Genomic DNA, 25,711 nt, shown 5'->3' with positions numbered 1-25,711 from the left:
ACTTAACAGAAATCCATCAAAATGCACAGAGCCATCTACAGGTAAATGCAGAGCGCCATCTGAGGACCTAATATTTCTGGAAGAATCAGTTTTGCTAGTTAGTCATTGCTGTGGGTAAAATGTGCAGAGTAAAATGTGCACAGTAAGTTTTTTTTCCCCTAAAGCTTCTCACTCCACCCCAAATACATTCCAGACACCTCAGGTGGGTGTGCCCCCCAGTTTGAGAACCTCTGTACTAGACATAATGTGAATATCAATAATATGTCTTTAAGTGCAAACATAATAAAATTAATGATGTTTCATTAATACTGTCTATATCAACTTTAATTAAGAACTGCAAATCACTCAAAGGTTAATTCTTATTTACTCTTAAAAGCTAAAACATTTAAAAAAATAAGAAGATGAAGTATTAATAAAATTACAGTAAATTTTACAACACTAGTTTTATTGAGCTGTGATTAGTTGCAGCATGTCAGTTTCACTGTTTGAGCAAGTCAAAAATAGATTAACAATTACTCTTGGTTTGTTGTCACCATACGTTATGGCTTTGTTTTGCTTGGCTTGTCAGTCAACAAGATATCTCCATGTGGCAATATCTTTCCAGAAACGTAACTGTTTCCATTTTCAAAATATTCCAAAATAGAAGGAAGTACTAAAACATATAACAACCTCTATACTGAGATAAAGATTGCAAACTGAACTAGAACACTCAAAAATTAGTTTATCTTTTTATTTGGATTGACAAGATGTTAAAGTACAAACAATTAAAAAAATAAAAGAAGAGTTTACACATAATCTTTGGATGTTGTGACTGTATCAGAATTTTTGGTGTAAATGCGTGGCTGATGAGCTGCCTGGCCAGCGGAGTAGTCATACTTGCGGTCGCTGTAATTAACAAAAACAAATGGTAAATTATTAAGTACTACACTTCCACATGCTCTTTGACAAAATCAGTTTAACTGATCTAAGCAGGAATCTTTATTTATGGTAGTTGCAATTTTTAACACAAATCAACACAATAAAGAATGTAGTGGAAAATTATCTTGGGTCCACGCTGTTGGTATCTTACCCTTAGTGCAGAGCTTTAAATTCTGCACTAGCTTTCACTGAAGGACTTATTAAAATCATGTTGAAAATTAGTGAGTCAGTGCATTATGGGTCAGATCCAAAGCCCTATTATGTCAATGGAAATTTGTCCATCAACTTCAGTGGCTTCGGACCAGGTCAATATGCAATAGTATATCATGCTCAACCTAATACTATTCCTCATTGGCTGTTCTCACATAGCTTTTTCCAATATTTAAGTAAAGCATCATACAACATGCTTCTTCCTCCTTGCATCTCCTTTTCAAAAAGGTTTAAATTAGGGTGACCAGACAGCAAATGTGAAAAATCAGGACAGGAGATGGGGGGTATTAGGATCCTATATAAGAAAAAGACCCTAAAATTGGGACTGTCCCTATAAAATCAGGACATCTGGTCACTCTAGTTTAAAAAATGTGGTTTAGATGTACTTGGTCCTAGTATTCCTTGGACATTTCAAGAGTGCATAGACCTTTACTATTTATGACAATTGCAACCATCTCCCAGACATTTGCTGCACATCCGACTCGTTTCAAATAAAAATTGTATTTTTCCAATGAAAAAGGATAAGTAGTCAGGCCAGAAATCTTAATTTTTCTGACTTATTGCCAAATAAATCTTTCTAAAAGAAACAAGAAAAATCTCAGAATTTCTTAAGCTGTATCAGTTGCTTTGGGGGAAAAAGGGATTTTATTTTCTGCAAGATAAATGGAATTAGATCCTTTTAATGGTAGTGAAAATATATGATTAGAAAATTATAGCACTATTGCCATAATACAAACAGAAAGTTAAAGAACTGTATTGCAATTTTACCAATACCAAAGGAAGCTCTGCTCTTTGACTGCACAATTCCATTGTACATTCATTAGAAGCACCAACAATTATGCCCATAATTATAAAAAATATAAAACTGATTATTTCAAATTTTAACAAGCTAGTGTCAGAGGTCAGAAGGATAGGCATAAAGAGTGTTTACATCTCAAGTTTATGGCAAGATGCAGTGTTGAATTGACAGTCCTAGCTTTTAGTTTTTGCACCTACACAATACAGAAGTGGATAACTGGGGACAAACCTACTTTCTATGCATAAATTGGCACTGATTGAAGTATATAACTTATTTTGATCTTTAAAATAAAGAGCTACCTGTGCTTTCCTCTTCTTCTCCCTTTGCATGAACAAGTCAAGAAGATCCCACCAAGCACAGACAGAATCGATCCAGCCCAGCCTAAATACAGTGCGTCTCCTAGTTCATACCTGGAATATGAAGGATTTTATGGAAGCATCATACAATAGGATTACACATAGAAGATTTAAAGCTTTCTCCATTATATTATTATATTTTTTGTATGAAGCAGTAATACATTTTACATTGTACTAGCTATAAGATGTGCTAATTGTATAAAAAGCTAGCATCATTCTTGGTAAAGAATGCAGAGAATTGTAAACCAGGCAGTTTAGTTTCAGTACCCAATTAAATGTTACATAACAGATGATGTGGCCAATAATGTAAGCATTTGTATCTCTAATCAACAAACCTCTTAAGCATATGCTTAAGTGCTTTGCTGAATCAGGGATTTAACGCACAAAAATTAATAAGCATCATGGCGATAAAGGGGGATAGGTAATTGCTTAGAAATACCGAAGAGTTGATCATAAATGACAGATATTTACAGTGTCTGAGAACAGAATACATGGAGCAACAGCTTGAAGATAAAAGGGGAAAAAAAGGTTTACTGCACTTATCCACTTACATCTGGAGACCTCAATATTATCTCTTCAGCGTAATAATTTTCTCCTACACTGAATTACCAATACAGATCCCCACTGTAGGAGACTATTAAACACCTAAGCAATTAGTGTCTGATCTAGCACTCCTACCAAGAAAATGTTTAGTTAAAAGTGTGAATTGATCTGAAAGTAGCAACCTTAAAAATCTCAAAGACAGCAATGTTATAGGTGCATATTGTAGATATGGTTCCCTTACTGTAATGTAGAAAACTTAGTTTCTTTCTAGCAAAGGAATTTCTGTCTATTCATACCAAGTCTGAATGCAAATTCTTATCCAGTCTAACCTTTGCTTTCCCAAGATTGCTTCACCCTTATACTTTTCCCTAAATTCTAATAACAGCTGGTGGACTTCCTGAAGGGCTTAGCTCTATGTAGTCAACTGGAGTTCTCTTCATGTCCAGCTTTTTCATATTTAACCTGGTATTACCAGCAAGTGGTAACAGTAAGGAGGGCTAACCCAGAATATCAGTAATAAATAGTCAAAAATGACTAGTTTAGTCAGTCTTTCAAGAGGTCAGATACAAACCCATCGCCCTTCTTTTTTTAATGGAGCTCTTAATGTTATTATTTGTATGATCGCAGTACCTAGGAATCCCAGTCATGGGTCAGGGCCCCACTGTGCCAGATGTTGTACAAACACAGAAAAAAATATAAAGCAACAGATGGATATAGACAAATAGATGAGTACAAGGAAACAATGAGACAATATTGGTCAGCACAACAGGCTGTAGTTTTAGCATACCAGCCGCCTAACTGCTGTCACATTTTTGTAGGCATCAAGGCAAAGGAGAGTTTGAAGGAGGAATTTGAAGGAGGATAATGAAGTACAGTAGAACCTCAGAGATATGGACACCTCGGGAATGGAGGCTGTCCATAATTCTGAAACGTTTGTAACTCTGAACGAAGCGCAGGTCAGACTCCAGATCCAGCAGCTGACACTCCAGGCCAGATTTCAGCAGCAGCTGAACTCCCTACTCAGCACCAGCATGAGTTTGCAAGCTTTCCCCCTCCAGGCAGAGTGTGTATCCCCCTCCAGGGGAGAGGGGGAAGGAGTGAAAGTGGTGCAGACCCCAATGCTGCTCCTGCTCTACTAGCTGGCTCCAGCTGCTTTGGGCTGGCAGCCTCAATGTCTTGCTGTTAATGCCTGCCCCATGTGTGGGGGTGGGGACAGGCAGCCCAGATGTGCCTACCTTTAAGATGTAATACAGGCACCGTACAGTATTTGCTTTTTTTTTTTTTTTGGTCTCTGTTACTGCCTAATTGGTTACTTCCAGTTTCACTTGGCGTCCCATTGACTGGTCAGTCCGTAACTCTAATGTTTGTATCTTTGAGGTTCTACTGCAGCTTTGTGACTGTTTACGAGGAGCTTCTCTCAAGGGTAAGGGACAGCATGGGAGAAAGCACGAAAGTGCTTGTTTGAAAATTTAACAGGTGAGCTATGGCTGCAGATTGGAATCAAGAGCTGATCTTTCAGTAATGACTGAGAGGTGATAGGTTGGAGATTGGCATGGAAAGTGATGAGTCAGAACCATGCAAAGACTGGGGTGACATGGTCAAAGTGATGGGTAAGGAGAATGGTCTTTGCAGCAGCATTCTGAATGGATACGAATGGGGAAAGATTGCATTTGTCAAGGCCAAAGAGAAGAATGTTGCAGTAATCGGGATGCAAGATAATAAGAGCAGGATGATAGTTGAATTACATGGATGGATAGGAAAGGCTGTATCCTAGTGGTGTTATGCTGAAAAAATCTGCAAGATTCGGACACAGCCAGGATGTGAGGACCTAGAAAGATATCCAAGTTGAAGATGACACCCAGATTACGATGAGAGTGACTGGCAGGATGGTAGTGTTGTCTACAGTGTACAAGACAGGAGACAGTGGGAAGGATTTCAGGCAGGAAATTAGGAGTTCTGGTTTAGCCAGGTTGAGCTTGAATTGACAGCTAGACATTCCCGAGGAGATGTCAGACACAAGCTGAGAATTTAGTTTGGACAGAAGGAGACCGGTCCAGAGTGCAGATAGCACTGTGAGTAATCAGCATAAAGATGGTAGTTGAATTTGTGTTTGTGAGAGTGATTACCCAGAAATAAGGTCTAGAGGGAAAAGAGAACAGAACCAAGGACAGAGCCCGGTGGAACTCCAACATAATGTTATAAAGGGATGGGCAAGAATCCTCTAAAGCAGTGGTTTCCAGCCTTTTTACACCCAAGATCACTTTTTGAATTTAAGGGCAACCCAGGATCTACCCGCCCCTTCCCTGAGGCCATGCCCCACTCCATCCCTCCTTTCCCCCACCCTCACTCACTTTCACCGGGCTAGGGTAAGGGGTTGGGGTTTGGGAGCGGGTGCTGGCTTTGGGCTGGGGCTGAGGGGTTCACAGTGTGGGAGTGGGCTCTGCGCTGAGCCTGGGGCAGGGGGTTGGGGTGCAGGAGGGGGTGAAGAGTGCAAGCTCTGGGAGGGAGTTTGGGTGTAGGGGTACTCCAGGCTGGGGCAGAGTGTTGGGGTGCAGGAGGGGTGTGGGATGTGGGCTCTGGGAGGGAATTTGGGTGCAGGAAGGGATCCAGGAGGAGGTACATGGTGCTGGCTCTGGGAGGGGGCTTAGAGCTGGGGGTTGGGGTGTGGCATCCCGCCAGGCAGCACTTACCTCCGGCGGCTTCCAGTCTGCGGCACAGCATGGCTGCTGCTAAGTCAGGCTCATTGCCTGCCTTGGCCCCATGCCACTCCCAGAAGGCGCCAATGTGTCCCTGTGGCCCCTGGGGGGGTGAGGCGGGGGCACGTGGCTCCATGCACTGCCACTCTCTGCAAGCATCACCCCCACAGCTCCCATTGGCCACAGCGACCCGTTCTCAACCAATGGGAGCTGCAGGGGTGGTGCTTGCAGGCAGGAGCAGCCTGCAGAGGAAAACCCCTGCTCCCGCCCCCAGAGTATGAGGTGGGAGGGAGGGAATGAAGTGTTTATGGGGATGGGGGTTTCCCACAGGTATGTGCTAGGATCTGTTTTATGTAACAGCTTTATTCATGAAATGGACGAAAGAATAAAGAGGACTGTAATGAAATTCATAGATTAAACTGAATTGGGATGACAGGAACACAACATATACCCACAACTAGCCAAGAAATAAAAGAACAGAGGTTGCCTGGTACTGCGCACCTTCTTGCAGCTTCAGCTCCAAATAGCCAGTGCTACAAGGAGGCATTCGTGCAACCTTAACAGATATTGCTTTTCTAAAAGATTCCCAAAGCTCAGAGGAGCAGCAGTGTATAGGCCATGCTTGACAGATTCCTAATGTCTCAGAAACATGCACTGGCCAGCTTCCAATTGCCCTCCCCTTTCCTTCAGTTCAGTCACCAAGGCAGCTGGCTGAGACATCCACCATCAGCTCTGTACTACAAGCTGACAAATTTGGGCCCTGTCCATTGCAAAGTGTGAATCCCAAAGATCTGCCCTTTATCCACTTTAATATTTCCCAACAGGTAGTGGAGATAGTTCTGTATACAATATAGCCTGGAAAGATGGATCTGGGTTATTGCCATACTCAACAAGTAAACTTTTAAGCCTAGAGACAGAGGAAGGGTGGGGATATGGAGCGAAGGTAAGATCGGTCCTGGAATTTTTCCTGAATGTTTCTGAATTTTAAACTGTTAATATTATTCTGAAAAGGCAATATATTACCTTCAAGTTCTTTCTTTGGAATTTATATTCCATTCAGACAAAGGGCTCTTGGAGTGGGTAGAAGTCACTCTATTATGTAATATGGTTTATACTCAAATTTGGTGGCGGCTATTTTTAAGACACTCTTAACCAAAATCCATTTAGCCTGAGGGCACATGTCATTGCACTGTGTATTCTCTGGACAGGAGGACAGGATACCTAAATGTCCATCATTGTCATATCCTCCAAAGCTGTTACTGCCATTCTATGAATAGGCCTCCAATATGTTCCAAACACTGTTTAAGTTGTATCCATTCTACTTAGATTGTAAGCTCTGTGGGGCAGAGACTGTATTTATGTTCTGAGTTTGTATACCACCTAGCATAATGAGGTCCCGGGCCCTGACTAGGACTCCTAGGTGCTATGGTAATACAAATAATTACTAATAAAGCCAAGTCCTTCCCACAGCACCACCTGTTCTGTGTGTTCCACCTTCCCTCAGAAATCTCTGTGCGTCCACATAGGACAGCTCTGAATTTCAGGGGCCATGATGGAACAAAGAAGAAGCCATTTTGGAGCAAGCACACCTGTGGATCTGGAGGATTTCTTGCTGGTAAATGCTCCATGTCACATTACCTTTGGTTCTGCATTCTAAGAGCCCCAAAAGGGTCACAGACAGCCGATGCAATGGCGCATTAGTGACAGGAGTTCATGCCAATAGAACAGAGGGACGTACATTCTGTGCCAATGCGCCATGATTGAGAATTTGAGGCTGTTATGCCTTGCACTTTCCTTGACTCCTTGAAAGTGAGGACATACCCCAGTCCTCCCAACCAGCAATAATTCCTCCATCCTGTGGGAAAGAGGATTTCAAAGGCTGAGTTGTTGATAAACTTTTCTTTAAGCAGGATGGGATAACTTGACCAGTACAGACTACAGGGTCCTGGAAAACTCTTACAGAAAACTGCCCACTGAAATTACTGATGCCATCTTAAAAATATTCAGCAATTTGGTACAACAGGTCCATTAACTTACTTTGTTCCACCATACAGTGGGTCAAAAAACTGAGCGGTAATCCTTGCAGCATACCAAGAAACAGCCACCATGGAAGAGAGTCCTATGGAGAAAAATTCAACATGCGCATACTTAAATAAACCATTAAATAGTTCTACAGCTTTAAATTAGGAAAACAGATGTACATTTCACTTAGTTTGCTAATCATGAAAGCAGAATTGAGCACCAATGGTGTCCTAAATTCAGTCTCAATGCACAATGTTGGTATCTTACCTGCTAAAATGAAGATCACTCCCCCCGTTACAGAAATCTTTACTTTTGTGTTTTCATTATTCATTCCAACTTGGGTGCACTTTAAACCAAACAACGACAGCACAGTAGCCAAAAGACCCAAGACGATGGAAATGATCATCAGGGCACGACATGCTTGTATGTAAGCTGCATTAGAAAAGTGGGACAAAAAAAATCAGTTCCTGCACAAGTAATTTAATAAAATTCAATTTTGAAAGTACATGTTCATCAAAGAAAACTTCAGATAATGATCAGAATTAATGATGAGTGAAATTTACAAGGTGTAGATATATTTGGTTTACAGAAGCATCTAAAAGTCAGAATGTTTATGCAGTAAGGAAATTAATGAGATTGCAAACTTTAATGCTGAACTGGATTAACCAGTAGTGGTGGGGTTAATGGTTTCAATAACACCTGATAGAGGTTTTTATAAACCTGAAAAATTACACCCAAGTTAGTGAGTTGGTTATCTGCTCACCAGAACTATATGAACCATTGCTTGTTATAAGGCCAAATGTGAGGTTTTGTGTCCATTAAAAATGGAGCATGAAAAAGAGTAGGTACTAATTTAGAGGAGACCTTGGAAATCTGGCTCGTCATGTTTAAATTCTCTGATGCATTTATCAGATGCCCATTGTCCAAGGTATTTGGGCTTGAAATCTCAAAAAAGGATTTTTGCAAATTGAACTTCCCTTTTTAAAAAAAACTTGCCAAGTGTCTCCAAGCTGCCCACCTTAATCCAGTTCCCAACAACAAGCAATAAACGCCTGACCTATTGAGCTAAAAACTCCAGAATATTAAAGGGTACAAGTGTTTGAGGAAATAAATATTTTATAAAACATCTATTTCAAGCTTTCTTGAGGAAACAAATCACAGGCAATAAAAGGGCAAAAAATCGTTTTCCGTAAAATGAATAGTTTTAGCCCTGATTTTCAGCTACTCTGATCTTTGGAGGCATGTAAGAAGGGTGAGTGCACAGCTTGAACAGACACAGCTTTCTGGAAGGTTTAGGGTTGCATGGCATGGATGTGTGCATCTCCAAAGATAGGGATCCATATGGACAATGCTCAAAGAATGTTAAGATTTAGTTCTTTCATACTCCTGAAGTATTAAATAGGATTACTTGTAACTCGCCAGAATATTAAATCATACCTTTCGGGTAACTGATGTAAAGTTTAATGATTACATTATTTTCTAACAAAGGGATTTACTACTACACCCCTTACCACATTATAATCATCTCAACAACCTTAACTATGGAGCTGCTAGAATTAATTCCATAACAGGAGGGGTTATTCTCAATTTTATCTTTTGTATAGAAGGTATTTGTCGTTAGATGCTACTGGTGTGGTGCTCTGCTCTGTTCAATGTTGATATCAATCGGCTGTGTGCGTGTGCTCTCTCTGTGTGCTGTCCCAGCTCTGTGCAGATAACTGACACAGCAGACCCTGCGAAAATTCCCAATGACCACAGACTCTAGTAAGGTACGAAGGCACTTCGGCCAGATTTATTGTCAAACGAAGCACAATAATAGTTCCCTCTAGACTTTACTCTACAGGACATACTACGAATATGTGGCCCCTGGCAATGGACTCAGCTAAGTCAGTGGTGGGACTTTCCACTGCCCCTTAGGCTGGACACAGACACTGCCCCAGGGATGCATTCTTATACACAAGTACAAACAAATTACACATCACTCTTGACGTATTGAGGTGCAACCCTTCTACGTGGCAAGGTACAATCCTTCTACGTAGCAAGGTGCCACCTTTCACCTTGTACATGTTGGTTCGAACAAAACAACTCTATCCATCATATTACCCTTTTGCCCTGTCATTGGGTTGGGTCAGCTTGTTCCTTGTTATCTGTGTGGAGTATACAAGTATGCAAATGTTCTGATATCTGGTGTCCAGTACCTTTTAGGTATGTCTCTTTTTGCAGCATCAGCCCTTTCCTTGCCAGCTTCTGTGAGCAGGGCCTGCCTCTCGCTCACAGCTTAACTTTGCTTTATGTTAGCAAAATCTTGACCATTACTTTAGTTCAGGCCTTCGGCCTCATACCAGGCCTCTGATACCAAGGTTTATTTCTCAGGGCCTCCTCTTACTACAGTATTTATTAATCAGGTTACAAACTAAGCTAATTTACCAATCAATAGTAATTGCAGCACATGATTCTACATCAAAGATGGCACAGAGCTAATTGCGCCACCTCAATCTGTTTCATTGCCAAGGTTCTATATACACAATAGTTTTATTGTTTTTCAACTAAATTTATATTTAGTCTCTGACCTTCTGACATCCGTTCAATATCCTAGTTATTGCTTATCATTTGCTTGGCTGTAGTTTTTCCACTTCCAGCTTTGTAGAAAGTAGCAACAATTTGCGCATAAATGGCATCTGTCAAAGACCTTGAGAAATCTAAGTATTATTCCCATTTTTATAGATAGGAAAACTGAGGCACAGATACTCGTGACTATCTGATTCCCAGTCCCTCACTCTAACCATTACATCATGCTGACTCTAGTTGAAAATATGTTACTCATGTTTAAAATTAGATAATATATATGGTGCACGTAACATTCAGAATGAACCACTTTGAGGTTGTGTATATAGCATATAATAGTTAGTGTTTAAAATTTGTTTTGTTTTCCAGTCAGTCTTGTCCGGTAAATATTTAAACCTTCAAGCCAATCCTGTTTTTTAAATTTAAGACTCACAAAAGGAAGCCCGGTAGGTTAAGGCTTATGTATCCTTTGTGTATGAATTATATTTGTTATACTTTAACACCACAAAGGGCAATTTAATTTCTGTCTTGTTTTAAGGCCTTATGATCAGTATGTAAAGAAACAGGGGTGATAGCTGCATCTCAATTTATTTTGCCAAAAACATATTAAATATAACTTTTTTTTAGTCCAAAGTGCTTTCTCATACTAGATCCCAAAGGAATGTGAATCTGAAAATCAAAAATAGATTAGTTGTAGGAGGTGGTTGAAGAAAGCAAATTGGTCAGTTACACCTTCTGGGGCTTCATCACCCAGTTTGAGGTCCTGGGATCCTCCTTTTAGATACTGCAAAACAAGTTTCTGCATCGTTTGGCCTTTTGTTGAGCAACTCATCTTCTTTCCATGCAACATTGTTTGATGTTTGCCTTCTAAGATTCTTTCTCTGCACTGATTTTGTCCAGTTGCTTATCTCTTGGACCCACCATCTCATCTTTCTTGTTTTTCATCAATCTGCTCTTCAGTTTGTTTTTCTATTTTCCTCGTTCAGTTTTCTTTTTCCAGGACATCCTTCATTCTTTACCTACTTCAATCTCCTCCTCTGATGCAATGATGGGATACAAACTATCTACAATAGCACCTCAGAATTAGGAGCACCAGAGTTACAAACTGATCAGTCAATCACACACTTCATTTGGAACCAGAAGTACGCAATCAGGCAGCAGCAGAGACAGAGACAAGAAAAAAAGCATAAAACAGTACAGTACTCTGTTAAACATAAACGACTGAAAAAACAAAGGGAAAGAAGCATTTTTCCTCTGCATAGTAGTTTCAAAGCTGTATTAAGTCAATGTTTAATTGTAAACTTTTGAAAGAACACCCATAACATTTTGTTCACAGTTAGGAACAATCTCCATTCCCAAGGTGTTCTTAACTCTGAGGGTCTACTATATTATATATTCCATAAGTATATTCCTTATATGAAGCCTTGTTTAACCTCACTAATCTGAAGCAGAGACTTTGAATCTTAACTCAAGGATAATAAAACTAGAATTTAAAGTGCCAATACAAATAGAAATTGGCAGCTGATTAACTGCTTAGTGACAAATGCTCAATTTACCAGCTGTAACACAGGTGTTAAATACATAAGTAATTTTATATAGTGCGTCTCCTTTGCACCACATTCTGAATTAGCAGTGCCTAAAATAAGACATTCAATTCAAACCCCTTATCTGTGTTAAAGGGATCTGGATACCTTTGACTACAGGAAGTTGTATTATACCAGGGGTAGGCAACCTATGGCACAGGTGCCAAAGGTGGCACACAAGCTGATTTTCAGTGGCACTCACACTGCCCGGGTCCTGGCCACTGGTCCTAGGGGCTCTGCATTTTAATTTAATTTTAAATGAAGCTTCTTAAACATTTAAAAAACCTTATTTTCTTTACATACACTAATACTTTAGTTATATATTGTAGACTTACAGAAAGAGACCTTCTAAAACCATTGAAATGTATGACTGGCACGGGAAACCTTAAATTAGAGTGAATAAATGAAGACTCGGCACGCCACTTATTATACAAATACAGATTCTAGGCCATATCCTGCCCTTTGTCTAGGCATCAGCTGTGGTCAGATTGTTAAGTTTAGTTTATTCTCAATACTGTCATGTGAATTGCCCATGCCATATAAATAATTACTAATAAAATGCTATGTGGAGCCAGAAGCTCTAAATCTGGGGTCTCAGACTCAAGTGACCACGAGGGCCACGTGAGGGCTAGTTCATTAGCCCTAGGGCCACATCACTGACACCCCCGCTCACTGCCCCTGGCCCTGCCCTCCCCACCGCTTCCATAAGGCCCCACCGCTTCCCATCCCTTCCCTGCCCCCATTCCAACCCCTTCCCAGATGTTCCCACCCACTCGCCCCCTTCCTGTTCCCGGAGGGTGAATGAGGGGTAAGGCAGGGGCTCAGGACAGGGAGTTGAGGTGCAGCAGGGGGCTCAAGGTGCAGAAGGGGTGTGGGATGCAGCAGGGGGCTCAGGGCAGGGAGTTGGGGTGCAGTAGGGGGTTGAGGTTCAGGCAAGGGGCTCAGGGCAGGGAGTTGGGGTGTGGGGTGCAGCAGGGGGCTCAGGGCAGGGAGTTGGGGTGCAGTAGGGGGTTGAGGTTCAGGCAAGGGGCTCAGGGCAGGGAGTTGGGGTGCCGCAGGGGGTTGGGGTGCAGAAGGGGTGTGGGATGCAGCAGGGGGCTCAGGGCAGGGGGTTGAGGTGCAGGCAGGGGGATCAGGGCAGGGAGTTGGGGTGCAGTGGGGGTTGGGGTGCAGGCAGGGGGCTCAGGACAGGGGATTGAGATGCAGAAGGGGTGTGGGATGCAGCCTTTTGTCACAGTTCACAATGTGCGCCTCCTCCTGCTCATTTACTAGGACTGATGTAAGGAGAATCCAAGCCTCATTCCCTAGGGTATGAAGCTTCCAGAGCCTCAGCAGACTGCAGCATTAGTTCCTCTCCTGGCTTCTCTGGCACATTTCCTAGGCACTGATTCTGAGTCTGTACCCCTTCTCAGAAATGGGGGTCTTCAGTCCACCTGGCCTATGCCCCACAACTGGCACTGACCCCTGAATACCCCAGTTACTTAAACACACCCTCTCCCAGAACTCCACTTCTATTTTACAGTTTAACTCTCTCAGGAGCATGCAACAGCTGTAAAGCAGTTAAAACATACATGCACAGAGCACAGTGTAACACCTTTATTCTCTTTTATACTTAATCATGTAAAGCACAGAGTACAGATCATACAAAACAGTAAACACTTGAAACTATGTCCCTCAATTTGTAGCTCACCCTTCTTTCCTGAGTCCTTGGGGAATCATCTGGGTCCCAGAAGGCAGTCAGGGTGTCCCTGCCTCATGCACACTATTAAATAGTGAGTGGTCTTTCCCTCATGGCTGAAGAAAATGCTCCTCCCAGCAGACCAGCCTCTGTCTTTTTAAAACCATCAGTTCCCTGTATCAGGTGACATATTTGCCAGCTTCCCCACATGAGCACAAACCCATCAGATGACTCTGTTCCCAAGGTGACTTTCCCCCTGCTAACTCAGTTACTTTGGACAGGAACCACCAGTCTTTTGTCTCCGGGGAATAGATTATCAATGATTGGGTACTTAAGTGTCAACTACCCTCTATTATTATTATTTTGCCAACCACCTTCAGAATTTTCAACCCAACATGGAGACAAAGGGTAGTCGCAGCACGAGCGCAGCGCTGTAAAAAACTGGTAACTCCTCCACGAGGGGAGGAGTTACCAGTACCTGGAGCACAGCTCCCAGTGCTAGTGCACTGCCTAACTGCCGCTTTACTACGCTGAAAGTTGCAGCGTTCAGGTGGGTGTTTTTTCACACCCCTGAGCGAGAAAGTTGCAGAGCTGTAAAGTGGCAGTGTAGACGAGGCCAAACAGACAATAGAGGAGGCAAAGGCTGCACATTCAGATGTTTACAGCCTGATACAGGCATATAGGGTTAATAATCTCATACAGAATTCATAAATTGTACAGACGTAGTCCCAATTCATCACACTTTTTATCTTCCATTACTACTAGACAGGATATAGGGTTAGATTTTTTAAAACTGACATTACTTCTTGCCAACAAATTCTTTTATTATATAAAAAATATTGCACAAAAATAGAGACGTACCAGGCAGTGCCAACATAGAATCGAATTTTCTGCAGTTGGAGACTCCAGTGCTATCTTCTGCACAGCTTTTCCACAGATTTTCAAACAACCTAGAAGTTGTAATCACATTCCCATGTATGGTGGAGATTTTCCAGTAACTATTCGGTAAAGTGGCTTCCACAATTAGCCACCCACACAAGCTCAGCAGAAAGCCAGTGATTTCCAATGCAGCAGACATGTTTGTGAATATTAATACACTCACCTATGTCTATCTTTTATTAAAATGAAGTGTATACAAATATTGCTCCCTTCAGAAGACTACGTGCTGTTCTATCTCTGGTTTCACTCCAAAATGAAGCTACCTTTGCTCTTTGCTCAACCCACAGAGTGATAAGGTTTTTTGTGCATGACTGTAATATCTGGGAGCAAGTTATAGGAAAGATATTAATTGAAATCATTTGATAAACTTACACATTCTATTTAATATATTTTGTGATTAAAAGTTACAGAGTGAGCTCATCATGCAGCCAGAGTCAGAAAGTCTAACCAGTGTTCTGACTATCAGTCCTCTTGTGAAGTGTTTGAGACTGGTAAATTTTTGTTATGTTCATAAATCTCTATCTCATTTTTATCAATCACAGGTTTACATAAGGCTACTATTACTTGGAATTTTATTGCTGCTTTGAGAGTTTAGTGTTCTTATATTATTTTCTTTAAGACAAAATTAGATTGTAAATTCAACAGCAGGAACTTTGTTTTGTACATACAGCACTTTAGGTAATTTTGGAATTTTATTGTGTGCAACAATAAATCATCCCATTATAAAATATATTTTAATTAAGACAGACAGCTACTGTATTACTATACTGAATATTTCAAAGGATGTTAAGTTTGTGGATAAAAGGTAAACATTAATGTTTTACAGACTATTGATCTCTAGTTAAAGTGATATATCCTTATGAAACCGCATCCCACTCATGCTGGAAAATGAAAGTATGACAACATAAGTTTCATGGAATCACAGCAAAATAAGAAAGTCTCAGGAGAATTGAATCATAATTTGAAAACAGTTATATGGATAGCGATATCAATTTATTAAAAGTTTCAGTTTGTCATACGTTGTTATTTTTTTAGAGTTCTAGTGACTTATAGTATAATCATATCCCAGATTAGCTCCACAGAAGAAATGTGCACTGGAACTTGATGACTTTAATAACTTAAACTGCTTGCAAATATCAATAGAGTTAACCATCTTTTATAGGTGGTAAACTGCTTCTACCTTATCTTGAAAAGAAAGCAAAATTTATTTACAAACTAGATCAGGGATCGGTAACCTTTGGCATGTGGATCACCAGGATAAGCACCCTGGCAGACTGGGCTGGTTTGTTTACCTGCCATGTTCACAGGTTCGGCTGATCACAGCTCCCACTGGCCATGGTTCGCTGTCCCAGGCCAATGGGGGCGGTGGGAAGCGGCGGCCAGCACATCCCTTGGCCCGCGCCACTTCCTGCAGCCCCCATTGGCCTGGAGCAGCAAACCACAGCTAGTGGGAGCTGCGATCAGCCAAACCTGCAGACGTGGCAGGTAAAAAAACTGACCCGGCCCACCAGGGTGCTCACCCTGGCGAGCCGCATGCCAAAGGTTCCTGATCCCTGAACTAGATCCTTATGTTGTGTTAGAATTATATAGATATGCAACTTGATATAATACTGTTATAAAGTGATGGCATTATGTAAAATTTATATACAGACTCCCAAAAGGACATCACAAGTGCCACAAATTCTTAGTAAACTAGATGCATCTGCTGTTTTAGATACGCTCATCAAACCTCTCCAGCCATTTTGTGGCTAAGCTATAGAAGGGTGGGTGTGGTTACAAAGGGATGTTAGAACACTATATGCCTGCTTCATCTACCATAAAAATCAATGGGAGTTTTGCTGTTGACTTAGACAAGAGCAGATTTGGGACTCTAAGGGTAAGTCTGCACAGCAAATAAACACTGTGGCTGACCCATGTCAGCTGACTCGGGCTTATGGAGCTTGGGCTATGTCAAGGTTCCTTCCCCGCTCTGAACTTTAGGGTACAGATGTGAGGACCTGCATGGACACTTCTAAGCTTAATTACTAGCTTAGATCTGGTACACTGCCACCATCCAGAATTCCAGTGTCTGGAGCACTCTCTGTCCCCTCAAAACTTTCCCCTCCCTGGGTTGCCTTGAGGAACTTCACCAATTCCCTCGTGAACACAGATCCAAATCCCTTGGATCTTAAAACAAGGAGAAATTAACCATCCCCTGTCCTTTCCCCCCACCAATCCCTGGTGAGTCCAGATCCAATCCCCTTGGATCTTAAAACAAGGAAAAATCAATCAGGTTCTTAAAAAGAAAGCTTTTAATTAAAGAAAGAAAGAAAAGTAAAAATCATCTCTGTAAAATCAGGATGGAAAATACTTTACAGGGTAATCAGATTCATATAGCCCAGAGGAACCCCCTCTATCCTTAGGTTCAAAGTTACAGCAAACAGAGATAAAATCCTCTCAGCAAAAAAAGGAACATTTACAAGTTGAGAAAACAAAAATAAGACTAACACGCCTTGCCTGGCTATTACTTACAAGTTTGAAACATGAGAGACTGATTCAGAAAGATTTGGAGAGCCTGGATTGGCGTCTGGTCCCTCTTAGTCCCAAGAGCGAACAACCCCCAAAACAAAGAGCACAAACAAAAAACTTCGCTCCACCAAGATTTGAAAGTATCTTGTCCCCCTATTGGTCCTCTGGTCAGGTATCAGCCAGGTTTACTGAGCTTCTTAACCCATTACAGGTAAAAAAAGACATTAACCCTTAACTATCTGTTTATGACAGGCTAATGGGCTGTAAAACTGCTGACACAGGCTAGCTGAGGGTATCTAATTGTTGTGTGGACATACCCTAAATGCAGGGGCAGCTCCAGGCACCAGCACGCCAAGCGCATGCCTGGGGCGGCAAGCCACAGCGGGCGCTCTGCCAGTCACCGCGAGGATGGTAGGCAGGTTGCCTTTGGAAGCATGCCTGCGGAGGGTCCACTGGTCCCGTGGCTTCAGTGGGCCTCCTGCAGGCATGCCGCCGAATCAGCAGTACCAGGGACCTCCCGCAGGCAAGCCGCTGAAGGCAGCCTGCCTGCCGTGCTTGGGGCGGCAAAATACCTAGAGCCGCCCCTGCCTAAATGCCTTCCTGCAGTACTTGCTGTGCTCACCTGTGCCTTTGCACTTGAAAGGCAATCTTAAAGCTCTGAGATGGCCATGAGGATTTGCTCCTCATAAGGTATGGGTCAAAAACTGTGGCAACAATTTCACTTCTCAAGAGAATCCTACCAAATCCTGCACTTCTGCCTCAGGGGGTCTCTGCAATTTTGAAGTGATGGTACTTTAAATCAGCATATTGTAGCAGTACTTATATCCCTTTTGAAGAACTTGCTGTTTTTACCAAAAAAGAAGAGGGAGAACTTCAGGGTCATTTATCCCTACATTGGCTTTGATACTCACTATCTGACAGACTACCTCTCCTCACACACCTCTGGCACAGCTGAATTCAGTTATGCACTATTATATTAGCGGCAGTGATCACTTATGTTTAATGAAACCTTGAGTCATTTTGCTTTCCTTGATGCCCAGAGATCTGAACCTTAACCTTTGGAGCACAGTGCAAGACTTATTTCTTCAAACACGTGCTTGAGAGGGTAGTTTGTGTTTTATGCTTTGTTGTGTCTTCCCAAGATCTGCAAACATCAATTTTCCATGACCATCCGTAACTGCTCATTCATTCCTGGCCAGTATACAGTCTCTCTGGCTCTCACTGTCTCCTGGTCTATTTTTAGGCCTTTGGGGGTCAACAAATGTCCAATATATGGCACCTCGGTTACTCTCAGCCTGAGCTTGTCTAAGTTCAATTTAATATTTTTTTCTCTTCATCTCTGTAAAAACTGTAGTAATTTGTAGTCATGATCTCATTGTGCTTATTCTGGATTGTCACCCTCTCCCACTAGCAGCACATTGTCTGCTATTGCTGGATTCCCATCATGCTTGGGTCAATCTGCTCTGGAATGATTCCTATTGGCATCCTTAACCACTGGTATTGCCCAATGGAGTTGTGCAGGTTGTCAAGTAAGCTTGGATTCTACATCACATACTGTAAAATGTCTCACTTTAGACAGATCTGGTAGTACGTCCTCAATTGTACACAGAAGGAAATTGTGCTATTTCAAAGCTTGTTTAAAGGCTTTGAGGCTATGCATATTCTCAGGGCTGATCTGCACTACTGCTTAAGTTGATGTAACTTACATAGCTCAGGAGTGTGAAAAAGACACCCTCATGAGTGACACAAGTTACATAGACTTAAGTGCTGTCCACATCAATGCTATGTTGGCAGGAGATTCTTGTAGCAACATAGCTTCCACCTCTCACGGACATGGAATAATTATGCCAGTAGGAGAGCGCTCTCCTGGCAGCACAGTGTGTCTTCACCAGATGTGCTACAGCAACGCAGCTGCATCGGTGCAGCTCTGCCAATGTAGCACATAGTGTAGACTTGCCCTCAGTTTCCAGATGGCTTTCTTATCACCACAAGACTGCTTATCCAGTTTGTGCTTTTCTCTACAGGCTGTATAATTCCATGATTCTGTAGGCTCTGCAGTTCCTCTTTCAGCAGCTGTAGTAATGCAATGGATACTTTTATTTTTGGCAATTTAACTGGTTTCACACTGGTGTCAGCGGTGCTTAATTTGTAATGAAAGAGGCACCGGGGCTCAAGCAATTAGGTAATGGGGCTCAAACAATTTTTTTACTTTCATAACTGACGTGGCAAGCCCAGAGGTGCCAAGGCTATGAACAGCCAAGTCAAGAGGTTCCAGGGCTCAGCCCTGGCAAGCCCTGGCACAAATTAGCCCTGGCACAAATTAAGCACTGGGTGTCAGTCTCTATTTGGGTGTCAGTCTCCATCTAGCCATCTGTCTCTTGAAAACCTCTCTATATTCCCTCTGTATCATCTCCTGGTCCCAGGTAATACCATCCAAGGTATCTTTAGTCATCCTGCTATCCACTTTCATTATGTTCTGGAACTTTTATTAGATTCATGGCTTGGACAGTCTTGATGCTCAGAAGTGATACTTCTGTCTCATCTTCCATGACCACAAAGTCCAGTCAGTATTTCCTTTTGTTCCTTGGATTTCTTAATTTTACATTTCCCCATGGGCTTTAATGTGGTATGGTTTTACACTGTTAACAGCTGATTAATGCCCTCCAATCATATGTCTGGTTTTACCAGACCAATCTGGATAATTTTAAAATTTGTGCCACTGTCTAATTGAAATTGTACCACTTCCTTCCCAGGTAACATGGCTGCATGCAACTTTTTCTGCATGGGCAGTGGGTATAATAGGCCAGGGGAAGCTAGCCTCCCTTAAGCCATGCCTTGGCCCCGCCCAAGCTCCACCATCTCCCTCAACTGGTGCTCAGCCTTGTGCTGATGGCTGGCGCTAAGGCTGACCCAGCACTGGAGGCCAGTGCTGGAGGCAGCAGGCAGCACAGCACTGGGGCTGGCTGGTGGCCCAGGTGGTTTGACCAGGGCTCCTCTGGCAGTGGGGGGTGGGCATTCAGGGCTCCAGTGGGTGGGGAGTGGGAGTCAGGTGCTCAGGGCTCCAGCAGACATGGGGTAAAGGCAGGGCCCTGGGCAGAAGAGGTGGGGCTGCATGGCTAGCCTACTTAAAGCAGGGGGGAGCTCATGTGCCACCCATGTGTTTCTGGTACTTACTAGTGTCTTTCTGCACTGTTTACACAGCTCTTCAGCCACGTATAAAATGTCCTCATATTCACTGTTGCTCTCTTCAGTTACTGTCTGTACCTTGGATTTGATGTTCTTTTTTTGGACAAACACTTCGCTGCAAAATGATTAAATTGCTTACAGATATGGCATTTTTTTCTCATAAGCTGGACACTTTTCTTTCTGTGTTATGTTTTCTCCCACAGTATTTGCACGTGTCTGTACTGCTGTCACCTACTGATGTTTTATCTGGTTTTGATTAATTTTTATGTATTGCATGGACAGTTTCTGCTGACTGCCTTCCAGAATTCTAATCCCCTTTCTGGATAGCTCGGCATCCCTATGTACCTCCATGCTTTTCCCCAAAGTTAAGTCAGCTGCTCTCAGCAACCACTCTTGTACTTAGTCTCATATCCCACACATTATCTGGTCTTTTATCAGCGAGTCTTTAATATTTCCAAAACTGCAGCTGGCTGCTAGCACTTTTAAATCTGTGCTATAGCCTCCCCAGCTGCTTGATCCCGAGAAAAGAAATTACATCTTTCCACCGTTTCATTTTTCCTAGAGTTACAGTGAGTATCAAAACAGCTCATTACCAAGGTGTGTTGAGGTTGGGGAATTTCCATGCACAGAGTCCGAATTGTCTCTCCCCCTTTTCTACAATCTGGTAACAAAACAGTTTTATTTTCACAGCATCCTCTTTAGCTGCCATAGCAATATCTACATAGAGATTAAATTCCTCTTTCTAGCTCTTCCATGCAGGAGCTAAGTGCTTAGCTTGCATGTTTAATGTCCCTTGAGGTTTCAGCCCTTCCATTTTCAGTTATCAGCCTTGTCTTGTAAAACAAACTGTGCACTCACAGAAGTATTCTGCTCTACACGGTGCAGCTCTGTCACTTTGAAATGAGTGGCTCATGACTGAGGCCCAACCTCCGGGCAGACTATTAAAAAGCAGGTCAGAGGGGCATTGCTGGCACATGATGGCATATATCATCTGCTATGTACATTGGCCAGACCGGACAGTCTCTACGCAAAAGAATAAATGGACACAAATCTGACATCAGGAATCATAACATTCAAAAAACCAGTGGGAGAACACTTCAACCTCTCTAACCTTTCAGTGACAGACTTGAAGGTGGCAATTTTGCAACAAAAAAACTTCAAAAACAGACTCCAAAGAGAGACTGCTGAACTCGAATTAATATGCAAATTAGATACAATTAACTTAGGTTTAAACAGAGACTGGGAATGGCTGGGTCATTACACTAATTGAATCTATTTCCCTATGTTAATTTCTCCTCACACCTTCTATGGGTCATCTCAATTATCACTTTAAAAGTTTTTTTTCTCCTGCTGATGATAGCTCATCTCAATTGATTAGACTCTTCCTGTTGGTATGCATACTTCCACCTTTTCATGATCTCTGTATGTATAAATATCTCCTGTCTGTGTGTTCCATTCTATGCATCCGAAGAAGTGAGCTGTAGCTCACGAAAGCTCATGCTGAAATAAAATTTGTTAGTCTCTAAGGTGCCACAAGCACTCCTGTTCTTTTAAAATGTAGGATACTCTGCCTTCCCCTACCCCACATGAGGTCTAATCCTAATCGTTAGAGGTTGGTTTAAAATCTGAAGCATTAGGCTTAATGTACCTTCAAAAATTTGTATTGCAAATCAAGAATTTTTAATCCTTAGTCTGAGCCCCTGAAGTCTCTAGAAGTTTTACAACAGCAGATATTTATCATCAAACTTTTAACATTTCTACACATCAAGCAAATAGAACAAAGAAACAAAATACTGCATACTGCTCACTATATTTAGACCCAAATAAATAGCTCTGTACAATCATGAAAAAAATAAGCTGAATACTGAGGAACTTTAACATTTAAAAATGTACAAGGGATTGCGGTGGGATCAAGGACAATTATTAAAAGGTCACAAAAAATTCCTTCTAAGTCACACAAACATCCAATTTACTGAGCAACAACAGATTTGTATGGTGGTCACTAACACGGTAACGGAAGAAGAGTAGAAATCACCTTTATAGCTCTTATCTGTTAAAGTACATTTCCTCACATGAAAAGGAAGAGGAACTGAAAATCAAACAAGTGTAAGAAGAAAACGCTGAACTATTAGTTCTCACTCTAGTTACTTTCCATTACAAGTGGTCTATGCAGGCAGTTGATTACTGAAAATCACTCCAAAATATGTTACAAATGAATTGAGATTTTCTGAAACTTTACGCACAGATGGAGCTTTCTAGCTGGCTGCCAGTGATGTCACAGCCATATAAGAAATCCCAAGTTAATGCAAGTACTAAATGCAGAAATTTATAGTAAATGCAATTCCTAGTAAAAATCGAACATTTTATTTAAAGATGGGATAAACCAGTTAAGAAGAATTCCTTTGCTATTGACTATGCTGTCTAAATGTATTACAGAAGAGGATCATTTTGTTTTCAAAAGCACCAGGCACTGGGCACTACAGGAAGCAGGATGCCAGACTAGTTCTATGGTCTGATGTCAGTGAACATATTGTGCTTAAAAAGCTTTACTGATCCTGAAAACTTTGTACTATCCCACCAATAAGGCACCTTTGCATCATTTTTTTCCACTTTCAGGTGGAATAAAACATTGGCTTGTACCTTTCAAGTAAGAAACTAATACAGTGGCTGAAGGATTCAAGAAGTAGGGAAAAGAGGGTAATCGGAATGTTGTAGTATTAAAAAGGCAATATCTCATCCTCTGCTAACCAGTTGAAAACAGCTGTATCCCACAGAACACCCTCAAAGTGCCAACCTTTCAATAATATACAGCAATTGTTTCTATTGTATTTTTAATTGTTTGTGAGGTAAGAACGTATGTCAGTCCTTCACTGTGCCTTCAGTCTAGCAGGGGGTTTTGGAACTGGCTCCAGGAAAGAATACTGAAAACCCAGAATAATTCCAACCAGGTTTCCGGGAAGGTGGCAGGCGGCTCCGGTGAACCTCCAGCAGGTGTGCCTGTGGAGGGTCCACCAGAGCTGCGGGACCAGCGGACCCTTTGCAGGGATGCCTGCAGGAGGTCACTGGAGCCGCAGGACCGGCGAGCGGCAGAGCGCCCCCTGCGGCGTGCCGCCATGCTTGGGGCGGCGAAATGGCTAGAGCCGGCTCTGATTCAAACTAGAGTATTTTTCAATCCCTAGATGTAACAATTTTTCTGTTGCTACAGTTGGTGCTAACTTCTCACACTATCATGTTTTGTCCTAAATAGTTGTACACTCAGAAACATTTTTAAATTTGTTATATTGAAACTGTCACCTTTGAGTAATCAAAATTCTAGAAGCACTTTGATATGTGGCACTAACCAGAAATGAAATTACCTTCAGCAAATCCTAGTTTCAAGTAAACAATTCTGTCAATCTGAAGTTAGATATTTAAAGTCAAGATTTTTTTTCTAGGTCAGATCCATACAATGGAATTAGTACGTGTGGTCCTTCTTGAAAATAATGTTTATTCTGACAAATAGAAAAAGTATTTGAGTGATCTGATTATGACACAAAGTTCTGGAGTACCAGCAAAGTTATTTCCCAAACCAACATATGAATGAACATCTCAAAAACATTCAGATGTGTTATGTTTATAATTAAGAACAAATACTAAGTAAACTATTGAAGATTGTATTTTTTCCAAAACTGGAAGGGTGAAATTCACTTCCATGCAAAGAGCTAGGATATTTATACTGCAGGTAGATTGGATGCACAGAAGCACCATTCCCTGTGCACTGCAGGGTCTCCATGCATGCAGCTGGAGAAAGAGGGAAATCATGAGATCCAATGGTTCCATGGCAACGGGGGGGGGGAGCTAGAAGAGGGGCTGCTGCTACTCTAAACCACAGGCTACTGTCGTAGCCATAAAGGGGCCGGGTTGAAGCTTTTTGGCCTGTCCATTGAATTCTGTCCCCTAACCTGTCTAACTCTGTACCCAAAAGGGGAGGTAATTTGCACCCTAGTATTTTATGTACGTAAACCATATACTTACAGTCTAAACTCAGCAAGGAGAAAAATTTCTTGCACTGAACCGAACCCAAGGCAGTAGCTGCACAGTTCATCCAGAGGCCTTCGTAAATCCAGTTTGCAGTAATAACTGCTGTTGCCATGCTGGAAATTTTCCATTTGTTGGACACAGTTGTAACAAGCAAAATGATGAGCCCCGCCAAAGCCAGAAGCAATGCAGAGATTTGTAAAGATGATGATCCCATTTCTTAGTTTTCAAAGTAGCCCCCCAAAATTCAGATATCAGAAATCTATTAAAATAGTTTAAATACATGCAATAGATCAGATTATATTTACATTAGTCACATTGCCTATGCTTCATGTAAACTACAAGCTAACAGTGAAAAGATTAGCAAAATTATTTTACAGTATACCTGATAGTTAAAGTTTAATCATTTCTTTGGAAATCAAATAAAAGTATTCTAACTATACCATGACGTTTGTTCCTTATTGTTAGGCTTCTACATCTTTATATGTTTACCATAAAAAAACAGATACTCCAATACTTTGAGCTTGCACTGTGTCTCGTTACAACAATTCCATTTCACTAGTTTACAAACTCTGTTTGTTTTTTAAATTAAGACAATCAAATACAAGAATAAAAATAATTTAACTGAATCAATTTATACTTTATCACATTACACTATATAGATTCAAATTTAAAACAAAATAATGTCGACACTTACGTTTACAGGTATGGTTTCTGCTTATTTCAGTTGCCTTTCTGCTAGACCGTAATGTCAGCACTTTGTGAGGCTCAGTTTGGTCAAACACAAAGTTTGCACTGTATTAGGACCTTTCCCCCTGTACTAAAAAATCAAGGCCTCACTGCCAGATCACTGACTGGTGGATATGAGTTCATAGTATTACATGACAGGCTGGCTTCAGTAATATGAACAAATTAAATTAAACAAATTAAAATCAATCATTATGCTAGAAAATCTAATTGCAAGAGGTTTTCAAACTATTCTGGGGATCACTTGAGGGTGGCCTGATAACAGCTGATTGCTCACATAGTGTCAGCTGTAGATCAATCACAGTTAACTCACACGACTAACTCGAAAAAATTCATCGCAATTAAAAAAATTAATCACGATTAATCACAGTTTTAATCATACAGTTAGACATTAGAATACCAATTGAAATGTATTAAATATTTTTGATATTTTTCTACATTTTCAAATATATTTATTTCAATTAAAACACAGAATACAAAGTGTACAGTGCTCACTTGATATTATTATTTTTATTATGAATATTTGCACTGTAAAAATGATAAACAAAAGAAATAGTATTTTTAATTCATGCCATACAAAGTACTTTAGAGCAATCTCTTTATCATGAAAGTGCAATTTACAAATGTAGATTGTTTTTTGTTACATAACTACATTCAAAAACAAAACAGTGTAAAACCTTAGAGACTACAAGTCCACTCAGTCCTATTTCTCATTCAGCCAATCACTAAGACAAACAAGTTTGTTTACATTTATGGGAGATAATGCTGCCTGCTTCTTATTTACAATGTCATCTGAAAGTGAGAACAGACGTTCGCATGGCACTTTTGTAGCCGGCATTGCAAGTATTTACGGGCTAGATATGCTAAACATTTGAATGCTCCTTCATGCTTCGACCAGCATTTCAGAAGACATGCTTCCATGCTGATGATGCTCATTAAAAAAA

At 41.3% G+C, this 25,711-nt stretch overlaps 1 protein-coding gene across 1 annotated transcript; it reads right to left on the bottom strand.

Annotated features, from left to right (window-relative positions):
- Positions 1-785: 785 nt before the first annotated feature.
- LOC127056383 (claudin-19-like) lies at positions 786-24,237 on the bottom strand. Its single transcript, XM_050964176.1, has 5 exons — positions 24,018-24,237; positions 7,812-7,976; positions 7,560-7,641; positions 2,227-2,337; positions 786-885 (listed from the first exon to the last, which is right to left on the bottom strand). The coding sequence occupies exons 1-5, from the start codon at positions 24,235-24,237 to the stop codon at positions 786-788; spliced, it is 678 nt and encodes a 225-aa protein (XP_050820133.1).
- Between the last annotated feature and the right edge of the window lie 1,474 nt (positions 24,238-25,711).

Source organism: Gopherus flavomarginatus, chromosome 8 (genome assembly GCF_025201925.1).
Source record: "Gopherus flavomarginatus isolate rGopFla2 chromosome 8, rGopFla2.mat.asm, whole genome shotgun sequence".
Lineage (NCBI taxonomy): Eukaryota > Metazoa > Chordata > Testudines > Testudinidae > Gopherus > Gopherus flavomarginatus.
Note: the sequence above shows the minus strand (reverse complement) of the source record. Positions and strands in the feature narration are given on the sequence as shown.

Bases quoted from the DNA above. Each gene is read 5' to 3' on its own strand.
- LOC127056383 (XM_050964176.1), bottom strand. From the start codon at position 24,237: ATGGGATCATCATCTTTACAAATCTCTGCATTGCTTCTGGCTTTGGCG. The intron at 7,642-7,811 runs GTAAGATACCAA...TTTTCTCCATAG, and splicing joins AGTGATCTTCATTTTAGCAG to GACTCTCTTCCATGGTGGCT. The intron at 2,338-7,559 runs GTAAGTTAATGG...TTCATATTCCAG, and splicing joins CCACTGTATGGTGGAACAAA to GTATGAACTAGGAGACGCAC.